General features: G+C 41.8%; 1 protein-coding gene across 15 annotated transcripts in view; it reads right to left on the reverse strand.

Annotated features, from left to right (window-relative positions):
* Nucleotides 1-218: 218 nt before the first annotated feature.
* GUCY1A1 (guanylate cyclase 1 soluble subunit alpha 1) overlaps nt 219-23,874 on the reverse strand; it is a 66,434-nt gene continuing 42,778 nt past the window's right edge. For all 15 annotated transcript variants that reach the window (XM_086347007.1, XM_086347009.1, XM_086346999.1 and 12 more), the window contains 6 exons: nt 23,693-23,751; nt 21,656-22,365; nt 19,147-19,632; nt 15,315-15,458; nt 9,004-9,158; nt 219-2,104 (listed from right to left, as the gene is read on the reverse strand). In XM_086347007.1, the coding sequence (XP_086203133.1) occupies nt 1,903-2,104; nt 9,004-9,158; nt 15,315-15,458; nt 19,147-19,632; nt 21,656-22,365; nt 23,693-23,751 (1,756 nt within the window). In that variant the 3' untranslated portion in view covers nt 219-1,902. The remainder of the gene's footprint in view (nt 2,105-9,003; nt 9,159-15,314; nt 15,459-19,146; nt 19,633-21,655; nt 22,366-23,692; nt 23,752-23,874) is intronic.

Raw genomic sequence — 23,874 nt, forward strand, 5'->3', positions numbered from 1 at the left:
CACTGGTTCTGTGTGTGTACATGTGTTTATACACACAGAGAGAGAATATTTTTTGAATTCCAATTAACTTACAACTTTTGGAAAGTAAATTATTAGCAAATTTGTGTCTGCTTAAACAAGTGATAACACATTTTATGCTTTTTAATTTTCCTTAATTTCTAATATTTTCCTTGTAATAAGGGCTCAGTTCCAGAAAGAAAAATATATTTAAGTCTTGATTTTACTTTTAAATTCTTTTATTAACTTCATATGCTTGTAAGATTATAACTATATTTTTCCAAGGCCTGTGGTAGTCCCCAGTAATAGGATTGGCATTTAATGAGCCACATCAGTGCTTCAAGACACAGGATCATTATTGAGTAAATAATAATTATTGTAATATATATAATAACACACAGGGATGCTAAGAGACCTATCAGAAATTACTGGTATTCCTGAGGTCACCATGGACTAGCCTGGGGACCAATGGAGATAATTTTTAAATTTTTAAGCTGAATTACTTCTCAGATCCACAAATAAGAGTTTGCTGTATCTATAGCTCTGCTAATAGTGACCTAAACACTTTTATGTTCCTCTTTCTCTAGCTTTGAAGCTGTATTCATTTAAAAATCAGATCTTATCTCCAACCAAACTCTATGTTATTTAGTTCAGCAAAGATCTTAGACTAACATCACTAAAAATAAAAGTTTATGTTCCAGAAAAATGTTTTGAAAGTTCCAGAATAAAATCACAGCATCATTTTCTTCATCAACATTAACATTCCCTTTAAAAATATCATTGAGTTATTTCACTAGAATAAAATATTCACAGATGTGTACTTAAGACAAAAGCTTGATTCTGAGGACATATATACACACCAAAGTGCTCAACACAAATACTTAAAAGTAAGCTATCAGCAAAAAGAACAAGTCTTATTTCCGACTTCTGAACTTAGATTTTCCTCATGCAACTTTCTGTGGCTCAGCCTGGCAATGGAGGGTGTCTGCTGAAATAGGTCAAAATTACTTCGGTGTGTGTAAGTACTTTGCTTCTGACTTTATGGCTCGCTCCCTGAATGCTGCCTTTACTCCATGTTGCTTCAATTAAAGTAAATCATAATGATATTATTGCATTTTAATATAGGCCATAACCCTCTTTTACCCTGAAGATGACACAAAAATGAATTAATAGAAATGAAATTGCTATTATGAATTAAAATAGCCTTTACCATGTATAGACTTTTACAAATGTCAAAAAAGGAAATACTTATTTTTATGACATATTATGTTGTAGAGAATATTTTTATAAAATCATCTTGATATTTACAGGAGAACTACTTTAGATTCATATTGCATCTAACCCATAATGGCTTATTTTCTTTAAGAAAAGGAAAAAGAAAAAAGTGCAACAGGAAAAAAAAAAAACTCAGTCTATCTTATTATATATGCTAACTGTTAAATGAGGAAATGTAACAAAATGTACAGTTGAAAGGTTCAAAGAGCTTATGGTATCAAGACTATTGTTTCTATTCAACAAGCATTTTTAAGGCAACCAACACTACCACAAGCACTTTGATAACCAGGGCATTCGGCCAGGGCAGGATACGCAGACAGCTCACCAGGTGGTACAGGTCACTACATTACCTGATTTATATACAAGGTGCTGAGTTTTGAGTACAGGTAATAAGTATATTACATCCCCTCAAAGTCACTTTTTGAGGTTTCTTTGTTTTTCACTGAAAAACTGAATATTGAAGTGAATACATTTTTGTCATGTTAAGTGGAAGGAAAAGTAGATGGTGACGTGGCTCCTGAAATGTTAATACTGCTCCTCAGCTCACCACCATGCCAGTGTGCTCTCAGAGGGTCCACTCACGTTCCAAGGAGTCAAACCCCAAAGGCTAACAATCAGGTGTGTGTTTGGTTAATCTATTCCTGATGCTTTGCCTAAAAAATTGGCATTGGCTTCCTCAACATCTTTTTTCTGGAACCATGGCTTTGAAGTTGTTCCTTGTTGATACGCTTCCAGAAAATGACAGATCCCAGGAATGTCACTAGGAAAGTTTGGTGGAAGTTCTTCCCTTGATCGAGGTGTAAACACAAAACCAGGACAGTCCTTGAGTAATCTGGAAAGATTAAAAGGCAGATATTGATCATACAACAACATTGACATAACTGTCTAGTCAAGAAAAGGCAACACAACTAAGGGAACATTCCTGAGAATGCTGATAAACCCACCATCTTCAGTGTGATTGACAGAAAAATCCTAATGATGTTTACAAACACATTGTTCTTCACAGAAGAACAATGAAGAATCAATTCACAATAACAGAAAGTTCCACCAAATAATGGATTTCACTCATATTAGGAAAAATAACTATAAAATATTTTTGTAAAGATATCATCCATAATCTATACAATAGTGCAATTCATAGTAGTGGAAAAAACCCAAATGATACAAAGTCTAATAATATAAGACAATAATAATATAGAACTGAAGGAGTTGAAAGATATAAGACACTATACCCAATCATTTTGTAAATATTACTGAGAAATAATCATGGGCAAGAACTTTTGAAAGAAAAGTTCTACATAATATATACACACACATATATATGTGAAAGTGAAAGTCACTCAGTCGTGTCCACCTCTTTGTGATCCCATGAACTATACAGTCCATGGAATTTTCTAAGCCAGAATACTGGAGCAGGTAGCTGTTCCCTTCTCCAGGGGACCTTCCCAACCCACGAATCGAACCACGATCTCCTGCACTGCAGGCAGATTCTTTACCAGCTTAGCTACCAGAGAAGCCATATATATATATATACACACAGACAGACAGACACATATAATGTGAGAATGGGGCTTTCTCAGTGACTCAGTGGTAAAGAATCTGCCTGCAATGCAGGAGATACAGGTTCAGTCCTTGGACTGGGAAGATTCCTTGGAGGAGGGCATGGCAACCCACTCCAGTATTCCTGCCAGGAAAATCCCATGGAGAGAGGAGCCTGGTGGGCCACGGTCCACGGAGTCACTAAGAATCAGGCACAACCAAAGCAACTGAGTGTACACACAAAATGGGGAAATAACTTTGGGATCTCTTTGGATAAAGTTTTTATGAATTCTAGGTTAGTAGGACTAAAGTGAGGTTTAGTTGTATATATGTATACTCTACTTACTATCTGATATTTGCAATATGTTTTCTTCTTAAATTCTTAAGAATTAAATTTCCTCTTAAATTCAGATGTTCTACCAGCTTTTATTATTTGCTTCATTGGTCCATGAGGATAAACTCATTTTAAATTCTAATCACACTGATTAAGTTACTGGCTCCTCTTCCCATTTGCTTCCCGAGGTCTCTGTCAAATGCAAACTTAATAAGCATCTCTCTGATCTATTATTCAGGCCATGGATGAGAACAAGCTCTAAACCAGCTTCTACAGAAAATTACTCATATTGTCCCTTCCACTCCCCTGCAATGGGACATCTAAATGATGTGATGATATTATGCTAAAGTTCAGAACTGTGATGTTCTATATGTACTGAGGAAACTGCTATATAGACATGAAGGTCTCAAGGATTACAGACCTCAGACAGAATACACAAGAGTGTTCAATTAACTAATTTTATAAGCGCATCAATAAATATTTAGTGTGCAAAAGAATAAAACAAGTGAAATGATGTTTTAGTCACGGATTTGTAAATATTTCAAGTACCTATTATTTATAAGGCATCAGATCAGATCAGATCAGTCGCTCAGTCGTGTCCGACTCTTTGCGACCCCATGAATCGCAGCACACCAGGCCTCCCTGTCCATCACCAACTCCCGGAGTTCACTCAGACTCACGTCCATTGAGTCAGTGATGCCATCCAGCCATCTCATCCTCTGTCGTCCCCTTCTCCTCTTGCCCCCAATCCCTCCCAGCATCAGAGTCCTTTCCAATGAGTCAACTCTTCGCATGAGGTGGCCAAAGTACAGGAGTTTCAGCTTTAGCATCATTCCTTCCAAAGAAATCCCAGGGCTGATCTCCTTCAGAATGGACTGGTTGGATCTCCTTGCAGTCCAAGGGACTCTCAAGAGTCTTCTCCAACACCACAGTTCAAAAGCATCAATTCTTCGGCGCTCAGCCTTCTTCACAGTCCAACTCTCACATCCATACATGACCACAGGAAAAACCATAGCCAAGGCATAGTAGTTGGTAATATATAGTGAAAAATTACAGAATTCCATAGTATTGAAAGTGTAAGCTTCAAAGTGTGGTAGATCTAAGTTTGAATAACAGCAAAGATGTCAGATTTCTAGCCTTTAAAAGGAAACTATAATACACAGGGCTTCCCTCATGGCTCAAATAGTAAAGAATTTGCCTGCAATGCAGGAGACCTGGGTTCGATCCCTGGGTTGAGAAGATCCCCTGGAGATGGAACTCCATCTCTAGCTTCCTTTCTTCCATCCTTTGGAGAAGGGCATGGCAACCCACTCCAGTATTCTTGCCTGGATAATTCTATGGACAGAGGAGCCTGGCAGGCTACCATCCATGGGGTCACAAAGAGTCAAACACGACTGAGCGACTAACACTTTCACTTTCATAATAATACAGGTCTCTTAGGACAGTTATGAAGATTAAATAAATTGTTTAAATAAGATTCATTAATCATCAATTGGATGTCACACAACACCTGCCATATTGGTAACAATAAGTTTGATAATATCAGGCATTGGGAAATAGAAACCTTTAGACACAATGGAACACAGATGGGTTTGGACAGCTGAGTGATGCTGAGTAAAGCTGAAACTGAGTAATGAAGTTCACGATCTGGGAATGTCATTCATAGGTATGTTATCTAGAGACATGTATATAAGTATATTTATCAAATCAGTTTGCATAATAATGAAAAACTGGCTATCCTGAAATTAACCATGGACAGAAGACAGAGTGGCTTACTTATATCCTAGAATACATATTACATCATAGGCACATCTGGCGACATGTTAGATTTATCTCTGACCTGCCTGGGAGAACCAACTGTTAAATACTCAGTAATCTGCAAGCCAATTAAACCATGGATAGGCTGAAACCAGCCACAGTGTAGTGTTTACACTTTAGAAATGGTAAATGCTAGAAGTCAGGGAGTATCTACTTCACTCCCCAAGCTGGTTGACCAGCTTACCACTGCATTTGGAATACTTTAACTAAATGAACTAGATTTATATGAATTGGATTTACATTTTATCAAGAAAAAAATCTCAAAAACATAATATTGAATGGATTCAAGGCAAGTTGCAAAAGAATATGGACAGGTTGAGTGGGAGTCTATTTTTCTCTGGTTTTATTTTTGTATCTGGTGCATTAAGAAGTGGCTTTAAAGCAAATCATTAGAATGTATTAAGAGCTTTTCTTAAGATCACACAGCTGGTAAGCCCTGTACTGGGGACCCATAAGACATGTCTTTTGACTACAAATCCCATGCTTTTTAAAGAAACTTACAGATAAACACAGTGTCATGGAATTAGAAATGTTCATTAAATCTTTTTTAAAATCCAAATTTATAAGAAAAACAGGTTGGAAATATAAAACCATTTAGATGAAAGCTTGAGGAAAGAAAGATCCGAGATTAGCAGCAACAGTCCCAGGGCGGATGCTCACACACGGAAGGCGGTTTTCTTACTCCCCCGGACTGGACACCATGTCCTCCAAGCAGCTGCATCAACTCTCCTAATTCTGTCATCTGCCCTTTACGCTCCTTGTTCCCTCACAGAATCCAAGTCCTGCTTCTGTGTCACCTCAGGAGTTCCTAGGTCAACCTTCCCACTCACAGGGGTGGCTCCATTATGCTCCATTATGCCCCAGTTTTGTCTTTAATGATCTTGGGATCATCACACACCCTTCTCCTCAATCCACTGATCCAAAACTCAAACGATACCAAACCTAGTCTCTGTGAGTTCTCTGCAGTTCAGTAAAAACAAATAAAAATGCAGAAAATTGTCCCCGAGAATAAAACTCCTCATGACATTTAAAAGAAAGGAATGTATAACTGCTATTACATTGCTACTTTCTAAATTACTGATTAGAATTTGGAAACAGAAGTTTGAAGGTAGTGGATATTTCTGGGTGTGGGGATGTAGTCTGTGTCCTAAATGTACAGGTTTCATAAATATATCAAGGAAGGTAAGCTTCCTAATATTATTTTGTTAAGAAATACCATTCCAGGATTTAACGTTCTATCATTAAAGCTCTGCAAAGAAACAATCACCTTTTATATCTGCATGAATTCTCATAAAATCTACCCTTGTCCTGAACTTAACCATTTCAGGCACAGGGATGAGCTGAGATGACCACGTGAGGGTGTATCCAGGGCAGGTGAGGAATGTGTCCCTGAAGAGATGACATCTGACTTAAGGTCAGATCACAAGAAGGAGGAAAACAGGAGATGACCCAGGAGAGAAAGGGAAAGCAGATTCAGGAATCAGTTTAGCAAGTCTGATGAATAAAAACGAGGCTGGGGTTGCAGGAGATCCATGAAATAAGGAGAAAGTGGAAGAAAATGAGGTGGTAAGAGCTGATGTGACTATGACCAGAGACACCACTTGAGTCTGTGGTTACAAGTCTGATTTTATTCTGGTTGCAGTGGAGGCCACCGGAGGGCTTGTAGGGCAGGGATGACAGATCTGCTTATGGTTTAGGAAGAGAACTTGGCTCTCGTGTGGAGGATGAGCCAAGGAGGAGGCACATGAGATACAAGAGTGAGGGTGATGCTGGGCTGGGCTGGTGGCATTGGAGGAGGTGAGAAAGGCTATGTGCAGGACACACGTGTGGAGGCAGGGGCGGGGCACGATGAGGAGAAGGGAGAGATCACTCTGAGGTCCCTGAGGTAGACACTGCTGCTCTTTAAAGAGACTGATGGAGTTTCGCTGGGTGGGAAGTAGATTTTATCCACGTGGGGGTGGGGAATTGGAAATCAGTTGTTCTAACATGATCACATTAGCCATCTAATAGGTCAATTAGTCACCCAAGTAGAAATACAGGACAGAATTATATGAATCTACTGAATCTATATGATCAGTAGAGAATCATGGGTCAGGCTAGAGATAAAAGTGGTAAATCATAACATTTCAGAAACATGAGAACACAGACATGGCTCTGGGCAGGACAGTTTTCCAAAGTTTAGTGGTTTTGAGACAGCCTGCGACCTGGGGATCCTTTGCTGCAATGCTTGCACCTGGACAAACTTCCCCTCCAGCAACAAAATACAAAGAAACTGTGGGAGTCAAAATAACTATGTGCATATGCAGCTGCAGCAAATTTTGGACCAAAAAATACAAAAAGACCAAAAACCCAACTGCCACTTCTGAGGAGCAAAAGCAGGGGATTGGAAGCAAAAGTAGGGTACTGCACATGCCCCCTGCACTCAACACCATCAGAGGGATGGGGAATCCACCTAAGCCACCCCTTCAGCCAGACCCCTGGACACACCCTACCCTCACCCCATAAAAGCAACTAACTTATCCTCCACTCCAGGAGCGAGCAAGAGAAACTTGTTACTTGTTCTCATTCCCTCCTGTTGCAGCTGCTGCTGCTGCTGCTAAGTCGCTTCAGTCGTGTCCGACTCTGTGCGACCCCAGAGGTGGCAGCCCACCAGGCTCCCCCGTCCCTGGGATTCTCCAGGCAAGAACACTGGAGTGGGTTGCCATTTCCTTCTCCAATGCACGAAAGTGAAAAGCGAAAGTGAAGTCGCTCAGTCGTGTCCGACTCTTCTCGACCCCATGGACTGCAGCCCACCAGGCTCCTCCGTCCATGGGATTTTCCAGGCAGCAGGGGCCCCAGTAAAGCCTTGCCTAAATTTTCTATCTGGCCTCTAGTCAGTTTCTACTGATTAAGGATTGCAATAACCTGGTGGGGAACGGTTTTGTGGAGACAGCAGCAACCAAGACAAGGAGAAGGCGCAGCCACAAGGGAACCTGGTGAATCTGTTGTCACAAAAGCCTGAAGAAGAAGATATTCAAAACATCCTGAGATGGTGAGGAAGATAAGGAGAGAGAACTGACCCTGAGTTTAGCAAGGGGAGCCATTGGAGTGGCCTGTGAGGGACAAACACTGACCAGAGTGAGCTGAAGAGCAAGGGGAGGCCCTGAGCACAGACGACCTGTGTGCAGAGTTTTTCTGGAAAAGGAGCAGGAACACAAGGAGACAGCAGAGACAGTCTTGGAAACAAAACAAAGATGTTACCTTTAAAGAGGTAAGTAAACAGATACGGCTGTATTTTGATGGGAAGAATCATTTCATTGGAGGAACTGATCGTAGACAAGGCTGATATTTTCAAAAGAAAATGTTTGAAAGGACAGCAAATCCGGAGCAGGGCTGTTGGTCCCCAGGACAGGAACCACACACAGTCAAGAGTGCCAGGGAGCCAGGTGCACTGGATCTAAGCATGAAGCTGGAGCGGGTCTTAGCAGGTTTCAACCTTTCTTGGGCAAAACAAAGCAAGGTTTTCAACTTAGAATCAGGGCTGGAAAGGAAAGTTGTTTGGAGTAGAAAGAAGATGCTATGAAACGATCATAGCAGTTCATTTGCTTAGATCTGGAAAATCTTTTTGTTCTTCGAGGATTTCCACTATAATTTGATTTTTCAAAGCAGATAAACTGTATATACACCTGGCACATGAATTAAGGGCATTCTTTTCAGGGACCATGCCCATCAACTTGTGTGGTCTCTGTAACTCTGGTCAGTGTTAGAATACCTCCCAAGCCCTTGAGAAGGAATACATTATTACCCTTTGCTTAAAGGGTAATAATGGGGGAAGATAGGATATACATTGAGGATGACAGCCAGGCTACAGGTATCTCAGGAGGGTCATTCCCATAGACTAACAAGTAGTTTAAAAACAGTTAAAATGAGGATGACTCAATTATGACTTTTCTCTAATATTATCTAAGCAAGAAAATGTTATGAAGAATGAGACAAATCAATGAACAAAAATGACAACTGCATATAAAAGAGTACATTGCAGGTGCTCAGTGGGGTCATACCTGTAAGTGGTTGGGCTGACGTTGATTTTCCGGGGAACACTGCACGATTCAAATTTGTTAGCCAGGGTGACATTGTTTCCAAAAAGGCAGTAACGAGGCATTTTAACTCCAACAACTCCAGCAAAAACTGACCCAGAATGCAGCCCAATGCGCATCTGAAAGCGAAAAGTCAGTCAGTGTTCTCGCCATTGGAAAAACACCCCTGCTTGTCAGTGCTGTTTGTGGACCTGTTGAAATTATTATACTCTTCACTCTTCCCACACCTCCTCCTTCCTCCAAACCTCCAGCCAATGTTCCTCTACTCCTCCCTTCCAAGGAAGAACCACTAGCGGGGCATCAGTCACCCCTCTTCACTTCTCATGGATGCACTTGGGTTTATCACACAACATGTATTTCACTCGTCTTTCCTATCTGAATCAAAGCCCCCCACGAACCTACCACAGTCGCCATGGTGACCAGACGAAGTCTCTGCAGGCTACGTGAACATGCTCTGTCCATTGGGTAAGACAGACAGGACTTCTGGAGCCCAGAAGCTGTTTCCCAAAACACGGTCACTTCTCAGGATATAAAGTGTGGGTGTTCAGGTATTTTGCTCGCAAGAACTTTATGCCAGACACTACCTCACTATTCAAATGACCAACCCGGGGAGAAAAAGAATTGTAATATTGAAGCAGAAAATGATGGAGGAAGCAGAAAGCTGGCATTGCTGAGCCTGGATCGCAGCGACTATAAACACTTCAGTCAACATCTGGATCCATGGAAAACAAGAGTTGTGCCATATCTGGGTATAGGAGGCAGTCAGAATACACTGAGGTGAATGTTTAGGAATTCTGAAAGCAATTGATAATTTGGAGAGCAGTGAAGGCAATGTTTTGGAGAAGGCAATGGCACCCCACTCCAGTACTCCTGCCTGGAAAATCCCATGGATAGTGGAGCCTGGAAGGCTGCAGTCCATGGGGTTGCTGAGGGTCGGACACGACTGAGCGACTTCACTTTAAGGCAGTGTTTTAAACTGGGATCTTTTAGACTGAAAACTGGCTGATCTTAGAGGAGGCACAGATTTTTAAATCACTGCTACAACGAAGCAAGTGAGAGTAAGGATGTTTAAGATGACAATCAGACACCACGTTTGCTATTTTCAAAGTCTATGTTCAGTTGACCATTTAAAACAAGTTCCATCAGATTCCTGTATTGTACACAGAGGCTAAGGACTTAGTCACCTAGATGTAATTTAGAATACAGGAGACCCCACACTTCCCAAGTTTTATGGCTAATTTCAGACCTCTTCTAGAAACTTCTGAGAATCATTTGTTAAACCATGAATTCTGCAACATTTTTAAACAAAAGCACTACATCATGAATCAAGGGATTTGTATTAGAAACCAAAATTCTGCTAATAGCTGGCAGTCTGACTTTTTTAATCGAAGTATACTTGACTTACGATATTATTTTCAGACATACAATTGTTCAATATTTTACAGATCATGCCCTACACAAAGTTATTATAGAATATTAGCTCTTTTTCTTGCACTGTACATTACATCCTATAACTTACTTATTTCATACCTAGTGGTCTGTATCTCTGACCCCCACTCCCTGCCCTCTCCCTCTACCTGCTTCTCACTGGTGACCACTGGCTTGTTCTCTGCGTCTGATTGTCTGACTTTCTCTAAATCTCCATATTTCCCTTGTACTCTTTCCTCACCTAAAAAATTCAGGATTGGATTACTTTTAAAGCCTCTTCTTCATCAGTTTTACTTTAAGCACAAAAACATAGATTTCTATTGCATCCAGCTTTTTCTTCCTTAGGAGAATAGGGTTCTATACATAAACAATTAACAAAGAACAATTTAAACAAACCAAGAAAAGGTGACAAAAGGCTATCTTCTGCTTATAAATACCAAGCATACTTTCATAAGTTTTTATTTTCTTTGGGCATTCTTCTCATTAAACCAGTTTCTCCCTTGTACCTAGTTATTCTAGCTTTTAACAGGACAAGTTCATCATAGTGTTTTAATGTTTCTATTGCATAATTAATATAGAAATGCATCCTCCTTGTAAACATCCAAACAACACAGACAAGGCCAAGGTCCTTTGCTTTCTCCCCTCCCTCCCTCCCCCGGCCCTGAACTGCACTCTTGACTCCAAAGCTATATCAGAGATCTTTGTAAATTTACAAGCACAAAAATGGTCCAAAGTTTGAGGTGCCCATCATGCCCCAAGTGGAAATCTGTTGGGGAGTCTCCCAATCAGGGCCACTTTAGACATAGCCCTTCCACACACTGGCTGCTGGGCTGGGAGGGAGGCTCCCAGAGCATGCACTCTGCACTTCCTGACTCCCGCTGTGCTTCTCAGCCTGGTCAAAGTTTCATCCTAAGACAGAATTCACCTGCGGTCTTCCAAGCCTCAGTGGGTGGGTGTTGGTAAGGAAATTGGTAGAATAACCAGTAGACAGTTAGTACACATGACACATTGGAGAAAGACATAGAGTTTGAAAACAAAAATATTTCCTATTCTTTCACTGTGATTCCATTTCATGGGGAAGGAGGGTAAGAATGCGTAAAAGCCTGGGTTTTGCACCCAGAAACACACAGCTTCAAATCCAGTAGAGTCTTGATTGCCCTTGTCCATCACTGAATTGTGGATTCCTCTACAATGTGGCTCAATTATATTATACATTAAATATACTACATATATACTAAGTAAAATGATGTTTAAGTCACAACTGCTCCCGTGACACACATTAGTGTTTTTTTCTCACTACTAAAAATAGTCTGCACTTTTGGTAATTCATGAGTAACCCCTAAGGCCATAAGAAATTTCCTAGGTCAGTACAAATAAAAAGGCATGTTTAAACCTGAATTTATAGGTCAGTAAAACTTGCCTGGAGAATCCCAGGGAAGAAGGAGCCTGATGGGCTACTGTCTATGGGGTTGCTCAGAGTCTGACATGACTGAAGTGACTTAGCAGCAGCAGCAAAGCTAAATTATTATCACCTGGGTAACCATCTTTGAAATTAGCTATAAATAATTCTTGCAATTGCAAAACTGTAAAAGTACATTTCTACAAATGTCAAAAATCATGGCACTAACCCCCTTCCCCAAACACACACATCTTAATTATAGAATCCATTTAAGTGGAGATCACTGGGTTTATTATTAATCCGTATATTTTATGTATTCACTTTGATGCTATGAGATTCCTCATCAAAAAACAAAACAAAATATAATTATCTTCTAAAAAATTATAGAAATTAACCATCTGAAAAAGTCAGACACTGTGATGCTTTTAAAACACAGTGGAGAATTGTTTCACACTCTTCCTATTGTGACCTGGCATCTATGTCTTCTCCCTTCTGGGCAGGCTTAAGGTTGCTTTGACCAATACAATGGACGTGTCACCGTGTATCTCCTAAGGCCAAGGTGTAAAAGGCCATGCAGCAGATACCAACTTTGTTCAGTGGACACCCACCCCCAGGTAAGAAGTGTGACTATCCCAAGGCTGCCCAGCTGGAGCAGGACATGTAAGCACTGGGCTGACAGTCCCAACTGGGTCCACCCTCTGCCATGCCCAGCCACAACCAGGCAGGTGAGATAGACGGCATCTTGAAATGGTCCTCTGGTTCAAGTGATGTAATCCCAGCTACTCTGCATGCCCTCAACCACTGAGAATTCCCAGTGGAGGTACCAGATACTGTGAGAAATGACAAGGTACTCGTGCCTCATCCAAATTCCACCGCACAGAATCAATGCATCACAAAAGCTCTGTGTGTCAGAATGGCTGCGATCCAAAAGTCTACAAATAATAAATGCTGGAGAGGGTGTGGAGAAAAGGGGACCCTCTTACACTGTTGGTGGGAATGCAAACTAGTACAGCCACTATGGAGAACAGTGTGGAGATTCCTTAAAAAACTGGAAATAGAACTGCCTTATGATCCAGAAATCCCACTGCTGGGCATACACACTGAGGAAACCAGAAGGGAAAGAGACACGTGTACCCCAATGTTCATCGCAGCACTGTTTATAATAGCCAGGACATGGAAGCAACCTAGATGTCCATCAGCAGATGAATGGATAAGAAAGCTGTGGTACATATACACAATGGAGTATTACTCAGCCATTAAAAAGAATACATTTGAATCAGTTCTAATGAGGTGGATGAAACTGGAGCCTATTATACAGAGTGAAGTAAGCCAGAAGGAAAAACATAAATACAGTATACTAACGCATATATATGGAATTTAGAAAGATGGTAACAATAACCCGGTGTACGAGACAGCAAAAGAGACACTGATGTATAGAACAGTCTTATGGACTCTGTGGGAGAGGGAGAGGGTGGGAAGATTTGGGAGAATGGCATTGAAACATGCAAAATATCATGTAAGAAATGAGTTGCCAGTCCAGGTTCGATGCACGATACTGCATGCTTGGGGCTAGTGCACTGGGATGACCCAGAGGGATGGTATGGGGAGGGAAGAGGGAGGAGGGTTCAGGATGGGGAACACATGTATACCTGTGGCGGATTCATTTTGATATTTGGCAAAACTAATACAATTATGTAAAGTTTAAAAATAAAATAAAATTAGAAAAAAAATAAAATAAAATAAAAATGCTTAAAAAAAAAAAAAAAAAAAAGCTCTGTGGTTTTACACCACTAACTTTAGGGAAGCATGTCACACATCAGCATATAACTGGGACGACCATTCTCTTAAGAAATAGTTGTGAAGGCTTACATATACAGCTTCTATTGATAGTAACATTGGAGAGAAAAAGAAAGTGAAAGTTAATGGCTCAGTCATGTCTGACTCTTTGTGACCCCATGGACTGTAGCCTGCCAGGCTCCTCTGTCCATAGCATTCTCCAGGCACGATGCTGGAGTGGGTAGCTGTTCCCTTCTCCAGAGGATCTTCCCAACCGAGGGACTGAACCTGGGTCTCCTGAATTGCAGGCAGGTTCTTTATGGTATAAGCCAGAGCTCTGGCTAAACTTCTTTTTCCTCCTTCTCTCTGTATTTTATATCATGCCAGATAGGATTCCATATTATTTCAAAGGCTCATTTCTGAAGGTCATCAATTGAGGACTGTTCTATAAAAGTTAAGTGGCAGACTCACTTCAAGTAGGACAAATAAAGATATCTGTTCATGTGTTATCTATTAAATCTATGCCAGGCACGTTAATTTTATCATCTGCAATAAGACATTCTTATTCTGGGATCTGGCTTATTTAGAAATTTTGGAATTTTATGTGTCCTGGAAAATATTACTAGATTACCCAGTCCACATTCATTCTAGTTAAATTCCTCCCCTGCAGGGCTCAAAAAACCCAAAACTACATTTTTCAAACTCCCTCGAAGTTTCTAGATGTACTGAGGTTTTGGTGAATCAGACGCCCTTGCATAAGCTCTGGGAATCTGGATTTCTGCCTATAGCTTCCCTTGTGAGCACAGCAGAAGACTGCGTGCTCTGTCTCCCAGGCTTAGCAGGGAGCCCGGTTTCTAGTCATTCAATTTGTGAGTCATGATGCAGGATTTCCACGTTGCTGATGCAATTACAGTGGGTGCAACTCTGCTGTGCAGCCAGTAGTGGAGACAGCTACTTTCTGAGCACAATGGTTTGCTGCCTGGCTGTGGCTGTGTGGTTCTAGAACCAGCTTCCAGATCACAGAGGAAGCCATGGTTCTGAAGCATGGCTTTAGGATCCACTCTCTGAGAGCTCAAGTCATGGATGGCTTCCTTGGTCCTAGTGATCTGTAAGCCACTTACAGATTTTCTGATGCTTCAATGAGCTGGAGATCTACTCTATGCAACTAAACCCTGATGGATGCACCATTCTACTGATAACTAACTGTAGGGAAAAGGCTAATTAGCCAAGCAGGTACTGGTCAGGCTCTCTCACCCCATGGCCTCTCACTCTGGCCCCACGTGTTGTAAATACATGGTTATGTAACAGCTGAGCTAACTTATAGCACTGTGCATGCATGTCACAATGTACCCACTTGGGCACGGGCCACTTCTGTTCTGTAAACATATAGAAGATCCACCTGAAAAGCCCTTGAGGCTGCGTTATGGCCACGGTTATGGCTGTGTCCGCTGGGTCAACCATGAGAAAATACAGCTTGTCTGCTGCTATGGCTGCTGTGCCAGTCAGGAAAGAATAAACATGTCTGCAGTTCCTACAGCTCCTTGACTTTTCTTCCAGCTTCCCCGCTGGCACCTTGCCTACCCACGGTTCAGAGAACAGTGAGATACAGCAAGACTAACTACCCAGCATTTACTCTCGTGACATCTCCTGAACAACACGTGAGCAGGCTCACCTTGATGGGTTCTCCGTGGGGAGACACGACTTCATGAGAGAGTTCCATCATCTTGAGGGCCATCAGCGCGATCTGAACGGCGTGGGTGTCAGTCTCTTTGTGTAAGCCCCCAGCCACACAGTACGCATCGCCAATCGTCTCCACCTATGCACAACAGATTCTCCACATTACAAAAAAAAAAACAACAAAAATCCAGGAAGCATCACAGTGTACATCATACAGCAGAAATTACATCATGAAGCAGAAATCTCAGCTTCATGGGCCAATGGAACATCAGAGTCAATCACAGACTCTTGGAAAAGGTTTTTCTTTCCAGGAAACTCACAAGGTTTCTAAGCTGAAAGGCAGCACCCTGCTGTGAATACAGTGTCAGGAGGGGTGTCTGCTCCCAAACTTGCCACTGATTCCCCCATATCCCTGCACCTCTTTCTTCCCACACCATGTAAAATGGACTTTGTAGAAGCAAATGACTTACTTTGAATCTATTATAATACGTTTGAGATATTGGGTGATAATATCCTCTCAGCATAAAATACAGTGCTTTGAACAAAGTCACTACTGAATCAAGGTCCTATGAATATAGTTAAGGTTAAAACTGACATTGCAACTTTTCAAAGAACTTTTGGTGCTGTCATAGCAATGATAAACTGTCTACATGAATATTAATCATAAAGTACAGAGACTAAGATGTCAAACAGGAGGCAGAGACAATGGTGATTGGAAAGTTATCGGAAATCAATCTCTTCTGTGAATTTCATGTATTGATCAGTTATTATCATTGTCATGATTGCTGTTGTTACGAGTGATTTTCAGTTGTCATGCTGAATATAGAAAACTAACAGTTCATTTAAATCCACAAATTAGCTACCAAATTGTAATAGGTGCATTTTTCTCCTCCAAATTCTTATTGTAACCTAGATCATATCACTGTTCTGATCCAAAGCTGGCAATCTGGAGGGGTGAAGGTGAGAGAGAAGAGAAAGGGGGACAGCATCAGCAATTGCTTATTTCACTCAGAAGAAATGCCAGAGCCCTTAAGCTGCCCCCAAAGTTCCTGTCCTGCCTTTCTACTGCCCCTGATCCTGATCCTTCTCCTTATTCTCTTTCTTGCTCACTTTGTCCCAAGCTGCTGGCCTCCTGTTTTCCCTCAAACATTGCAAATGTTTATTATTCCTTTGTCTAGATCAGTATTCCTGCAGGTGACCACTAGGCACGTCCTTGGTTTCCTCAGGCTCTGCTAAAACTCACCTTGCAAGGAAGGTGATTCCAGCCACTTCCGTGAAATCCCTGGCTCCCCTGCACCTGCTCTATTTCCTTCCAGAGAGAGCACACCAACTGGGGTACTGTGAATTCACGCCTTTGTTGTCTGTTTTCCTGGTGGAAAGCGAGCTCCCTGAGTCTGCTGTCTCATCAACTCCTCCACCACTGGGGCCCAGGATATTCACCAGTGAGCGAGCCTGGCATCCGACAGTATCACCTTGGCCACACACACGGAGATGCACTCAGCCTAGGCGCTAACCTGTCACAGGGCTCAAAGAGCTACTCAGTAGGGGGAGAGGCCCCCTCAGCCCTGCTGGAGCCCCTGCGCTGGCAAGCGTGGCATGATGTCCCCAGCGTCACAGGGAATCTATCCTGTCCTCTATCTGTGTGTCCCTCCCTGGCTCCCTCCCTGCTCTGGGGCTCTTATCACAGGGACTGGACTCTGCCCCCCACCACGCTGGCAAACTCTGGAGGACCAGTAAGGATATTCTAAACCACTAGATAAATAATCAAACAAGCAGGAAAATGACCAAAAGAATGAAAGAAAGAAAATGAAACTGAACGGAGTCCTGGTCCAATTCGGGGCTGGGATAAACAAGCCAGCCAGGCACAGGTGAGCCAGTGATGGGAACACACTCTGTATCCTAAGTGTATTCTGAGGGGAGGCCCCCTCCCCGTTTATTCACAGCATCTCCAGTGTTTCCACACAGCGTTGACGTGAACAGCAGGTGAAGCGAGGACACAGACTCACCGGCTGGGACAGCAGCTGGGTCCCCAGGGGACTCTGCGCCCCATCCTCACCATGAGGAGTAAGGCTCTGAACGCTAGAGAGGAGTGACAACAGTTTTAAACATTTCAGCAGGGAGCACCATGCAGCAGTGGGCGGCTTCTGTGAGCAGCTGGACAGTTTGCAGAGGAGAGCGAGACCTCCTCACAGTTCTGAGAGGAGACCTTCTCAAGACATCAGCTGTCTACAAATAAATACAGTGAATTCCACAAGAGGCCATCCAGCTTAACCTAACTGAAGCCAATTATTTTATCTGTAATTATACATGGACCTCTTTTTTCCCAAGGGAAACACAGCTCTGTCTGGAATTTCCTGTTAGAAATGTTTTAAAGAGAAAGTTTCACCGTGAGCATCTAGACTGGAACCAAGCAGGGCTTACGTTGTCCCATAAATAATTTTTGTTTCCTCTTTAATCATTTATTTTTTTCATGTTAGGTTAAGCTCTGAAATGTCAGTTTTTTATGTGGCAAATTAAAACATGATTCAAGCCACATAAATGAGAAGCACGCTTTATTCTTCAAGCCAATGCTGAGAAATATGTAAGAAACATTAAATCAGTAAGAAAATGTTTTACTTCTAAAGAAACAGTCAGAATCTCTTCATTGGTTCTCTTATTAATAATGCGTGCTAAGTCATTTCAGTCGAGTCCAACTCTGTGCGACCCCATGGACTATAGCCTGCCAGGTTCCTCTGTCTATGGGATTCTCCAGGCAAGAATACTAGAGTGTGTTGCCATTTCCTCCTCCAGAGGATCTTCCCAACCCAGGGATCAAACCCACATCTCTTATGTCTCCTGCATTGGCAAGTAGGTTCTTTACCACTAGTGCCATCTGGGAAGCCCCTTATTAACAATAGTTACATTAAAAATAGTTTATTATGTTTCCGGGACAATCTCTTTACATCCCCAGAGCCTAGAATGATGCCTGGTACCCTGCAGGCACTCAGTCAACCCTGCTGGCTGATGAATAACAGATATTTTTTTTACCGTAATCTTTATCAGAGCTCCGTTCATGAAGATTACAGGACATAAAGCATGTTATTCGTGCATATTAACTCTGTGAATGGATATTATATCCTCTGTTTCAGAAATGGGAAAGGTTGTTTAACTTTCTCTGCTTACAAAGCAAACAAGGCAGAAAACGAGATTTGAAGACAGGCCGTCTCCTGCCCTTGGTCACCAGACAAGCAGGTGATTTGAGTTTCTGTCCCCTGGCCGTTAAAAGCATCCTGTTACTCTATGCTGAATGAATGTGTTGGAAGACAATTGATGTAATCCCCCTGCTTCTTTACTTTTGCAGATGGAAAGGCTACATCCTCCCTCTTTGAAACATCTCAGGCTTAACAGTCCGTCTTGGTATTTCCCTGGTGGTCCAGTGGCTATAACTCCAAGCTCCCAATCCAGGGGGCCCAGGTTCAATCCCTGATCAGGGAACTAGATCCCACATTCTGCAAATAAGACCCAGAGCAGCCAAAAAAAAAAAAAATCAATACTTAAAAAAAAAAACAAACAGAAAACAAAACCAAACCAATTCATCTCAGTTTTCACAGTCCAAGTGTCAGGCTCACTGACTTTAAAACGTCACCTTTCTGAGGGTCTGGCAGCCCACTCTCTTGCTGTCACCCTGCATTCTGTGAAAAGACACAGTGGCTGTCCTTTCTGGAATAATCATCTCTGAGCAGATTCAGAGCCAGAAGACACCCATACAACGAAGGCAGGATGTCTGCTCCCAGGACAGGCTCCTGGCCCAATGCCCAACTCTCCCCGTCCAGGGCCTGGCCCCCTACCTTGTAGACATCCAGCTCTCCACACTGCCGGTCAAAGCGGGTGTAGAGTGCGTTGAGCATGGTGATGACCTGCAGCGGGGAGCACTGGGAACAGATGGCCGTGAACCCCACGATGTCCGAGAAGAGCATGGTGACATTGCCGAAGCGCTTGGCCTGCACAGCGTGGCCCTGCCACAGCTGCCGCGCCACCTCGCTGGGGAAGATGGAACACAGCAGGTCCACCGTCTTCCGCTTCTCCTCCTCCAGGGCCTGGTGGGCCTGCTCCAGCGTGGCCTTCAGCTTGCCCAGCCTCTTCTTCAGGCCATCCTGGGCCCTGGCCTGCTCCCCAATCAGCACCACATCCCGCAGCGCGTTGTGGATGGGGATGTCGGAGAGGTACAGCCCTCGGCCCGTGAAGTCTTCCAGTCTGTCCACGCAGGGTGAGCCCAGGAACAGGATGGAGCTGGACTCCACCATGTAGATCATCTGGCCTTTGAGGTCCATCACCTGTGTAAAAGGAGGACCAAGCTTTGTGGCTTATTCACGTTCCCAACAGACAAAAAGTGAGGAAACAGGAACAGTGATAATCCCTTCTTTTTTTTTTTTTGAATAAGTCACACACCTTGCAGGATCTTAGTCCCCCCACCCCACCTTTGTTTTTAAACTTGAGCTTTTTCTACTTGTTGACAAAAACAATAGGCTCTCTTACGGTTTCAATTTACTATGAGCTCTAAAATGCATGCATACATCTGGAGAATATACTGGAGAATTGTTGCTGTTCAGTTGCTAAGTCATGTCCAACTCTTTGTAACCCCATGAACTGCAGCACACCAGGCTTCCTTGTGCTCTACTGTCTCCTAGAGTTTGCTCAAACTCATGTCTACTGAGTTGGTGATGCCTTCCAACCATCTCATCCTCTGTTGCCCCCTTTTCCTCCTGCCCTCAATCTTTCCCAGTATCACAGATTACACAGAAAATATGATTTTTCAATCAACAATGCCCCAAATTCTTGCTTCAAGGCTTTCTCACTGCGTGCTACACTGATGCTTCTGCTCCAACATTCTCTCAGCAGCAGCCATCAGCAGAAGGGTGCACAGGACCCCTGGGGGAGGGGGCTTCACGTTTTCATTCTGGGTCACAAGCTCACATGTGTGAAGGAGACAGATGTGTACATACGTGTTAACGAAACAGAGCCACAAAAGCAGCCTGGACGTCCTTCAACAGTGAATGGTTAACCAAAGTTCAGGACGACCACACAATGGGATACGACACGGCCTATCCCATCATGAAAGAGACTGGTGTCTAATGACATGGAAGAATACACACAGATATCATTTACTGATTAAAAAAGAACTGTAAAAAGTGGCTTTTTTGTTTTAAACAAAAATGTACATAATGTTTTTGATTTTGCAATGGACATCTTAAAAGTAGTACCTATTTTTAAACATTTAGTTGTACTGTGCTTATGACAAAAAGTAATAAAGCTGTTTCCATCTGGGAGGACAGATGGTTTGTCTTCTGGGTTAACTTGTCCAGAAGAGAGGTGCGTTGTGAGCCTTTCTATGAGCTCAGTTATACTACTGACTGTGGTTTCCAAACTTCTTTTCTAAATCACGCATGGTTCTCTACTATGAGATGAGAGCAGAACACTTTCTCCCACATTTTCTAACAGTTAATCAAACAAGTTATTGATTTTTTCCATGTCTATTAAATATTGACTTAAGAATCCATTTAGTTGCCTCCTCTAAGAAACAAGTCATTTTTGTTTCTTTGTTGTAGAATTCCTCTTATTATCCAAATTAAGTCAGCTATTTTGTGATGATCGAAGCCATATTTTTACATAAGTATTTTTGTAATTCAGCTATAAAATACTCCATAAATATTTTCCAGGTGACGCTAGTGGTAAAAAACCAACCTGCCAATACAGGAGATGTAAGAGACATGGGTTCCATCCCTGGGCCGGGAAGATCCCGTTGGAGGAGGGCACGGCAACCCACTCCAATACTCTCGCTTAGAGAATCCCATGGAGAGAGGAATCTGGCAGGCTACAGTCTATAGGGTTGCAAAGAGTCGGACACCACTGAAATGACTTAGCACAGCACAGCACACAAAGATTTTAAAAGGTAGACTGCGTTCAAAAAATATTTGTGAAGTAATGCCTTAAGTAAGCAAGCAAATGAATGCACAAAGAATCTTGTTTTAAGCCTTCAAAGTATTTTAGAATTATTTTAAACAGAAATATTTTATTAAAAATTCTGGCGACTTCCCTGGCAGTCCAGTGGTTAAGACTCTGCAAATTTGACCCCTGGTCGGGGAACTAAGATCCCACATTCCCTTCACCCAAAAAGCCAAAAAACAAAAAGTAGAAGCAACACTGTAACAAATTCAATAAAGACTTTAAAAATGGTCCACATTAAAAAATGTTTAAAATATTGTGAAGTGATACGGTATATTTTTACATTTTTCACACCCAGTCTTTAAAAGTGAAATCATTGAATCCATATCACAACAGGACAACTTTTCTTCTTACCCTGGAAGATTTCTTCACGGAGTTGTCCCACCTCCTCACTCGCACCAGGAACTGCATGTTCAGCATGGTCATAATGCCGCTGAACGTCTGGCTGATTTTGGGGGTCAGGATCTCAAAGTACTCATCAAAATGAGGCTTCCCTTGCACGTCTCTCCTGCTCATCAGCCGCCTGATGCCGTGGCCGAGCTGCAGGATGCTCATATCTCTGTCAAGCATGAAGTGGAAAGGGAAGGTCTTGCAGAAGAGCGAGGCGGGGATGACCAGCGAGGACACGGGTTTCCCAGGGGGCGGGTGCGGCCGGGCGCTCCTGATGTGGACGGAGTAGAGCTCGCAGGGCTGGTCCACGAACTCACGGCAGTCCTGATGGAAGCGAGAAGGCGTCGAGGAAACCTCCACTTCCATCTCATACAGTATGCGAGCAGCTGCCTTAATGATGCCGGGGAGAATCAGGGAAGTGATCCTCTTGGGGAAGAAATAGTAAACATATAAGACATCGGGATCTTTATCCAGGCATAGGATGGATGCGTCCTCAAACCTGCCCTTCTTTTCTGCTTCTTGACAGTGGCTGCTCTGTTTCAGGAGGGTGCTGAAGCTATTTAAAAAATCTTTCAGGGTTCCTCCAACCACACCTAGGATGTATTCATCTTCTTCATAACATATTTTAAAAAGCTCCTCACCAAGAGATTCTTTGATGATCTCCACTGGAACTCCTGAAAGCATAGAACACATTTTTCTGCCATATCATATGCATCATCTTGGCAGAGCTGTATTTTTACTACTATTTTTAATACCACCGTATCTGACAATTTAGCTTGCTTTATATCTGCTATAAGAGTTCCAACCAAAATTAATCATTTTTGTTAAAATTATCTGCATAAATTCATTTCTAAAATTCAAGTAACTCCAAATATACACCCGAATTGGTTAATTATGAAAGAATGATCAATTGAGTATATGACTTTTTATCACCCTGAAACTTAACTATAAAAGAGCAATTGGAATCACAGGGTTAAGTCTCTTTCAAAAGTTTTCCCACCTTGTTAACATCAGAAACAGTGGCACATGTTGTGAAGGGGTACTAACTAGCCCCCTTGGAATATAAGCATCAGATATAGAATTAATTTATATCACTGGTGGTGAAATTCAATTTTGTCATTTTTCTTGAGATGATATAAAGTAATATATTATAATAGTAGTAAATATTATTATTATTATTTTTGAGCAAAATAGCATTCTTGTTGTTTAATGTTACCTGAATGAAAATGTGTTGGGAATATATCATTTACTTTCCACAACTTTTCCTTCACTAGTCTCCTTTATTCTTTAAACTCTTTGTACCACACTCTCCTCATCTATAACGTAGGGGAAACATGGATGCCCTGTTCACAGCACTGCTGTGGTGTTTGTGGGCCATGTTAGAATTGTGCCTGACCCAGAGAGAGGGTTCAGTGCAAGTCAGTCATCAGCAGCAGCAGCAGAAGCAAATTCTTCAAATCTACTTCAAAAAAACCCTCACCAGTTGGTCCACATACTCGAACTTTGAAAAGGACAGTATGACAAAGTCACTCATCTGCTTGATTCTGGCAAACTAAGTATTAATATGTAAGCACTGCTCACATATTTCTCATAATTGCTTCCAACCTTTAAAAACTTACTTATATTACTATGCTGAGTAGAACTTTTCACGCATAAATGAAGGACACTTAGTTACCAAGTTCAAGACCAAAGCATATGAATGTCTATAAATCAGCCTGCCAGGCAGCTTTATCTACTTCTCAGCAAATAAACATTGTAAGAAGAGGAAACATTTGAGGTCAAACAAAGGTATAAGTATGAAAAAGAGTAATTCTTTACATTAACACAAAACATGATATTTAACATTTCACATTGGATGTTACCAACAAATAAACATGAATATTTTAAAGAAAATATTAGTTCTCCAGGTAAATATTTTCTAGGAATAGAAAATTTTACTTTACAGGTGAAATAGTTCTATAAGCAAATTATTTTCTAATTTCATATATTTAATTCTATTACCTGCTGCAATTGCTTGGTCCACAATTATTTTTTCACAGTCTTCTCTTTCCAAAGATTTCCTGAAATTATTTCAATATCTTAAATTATAAACTGACAAATGAATGCTAAAATTTCAGATTATAACATACAGAAATGCTGACAGAAAATAATTTAAATTACCTTCTTTGTAGAGGCAAATCTTG

Source organism: Bos grunniens, chromosome 17 (assembly GCF_055505025.1).
Source record: "Bos grunniens cultivar Pamir isolate PY7600 chromosome 17, Bosgru_T2T1.0, whole genome shotgun sequence".
Classification (NCBI taxonomy): domain Eukaryota; kingdom Metazoa; phylum Chordata; class Mammalia; order Artiodactyla; family Bovidae; genus Bos; species Bos grunniens.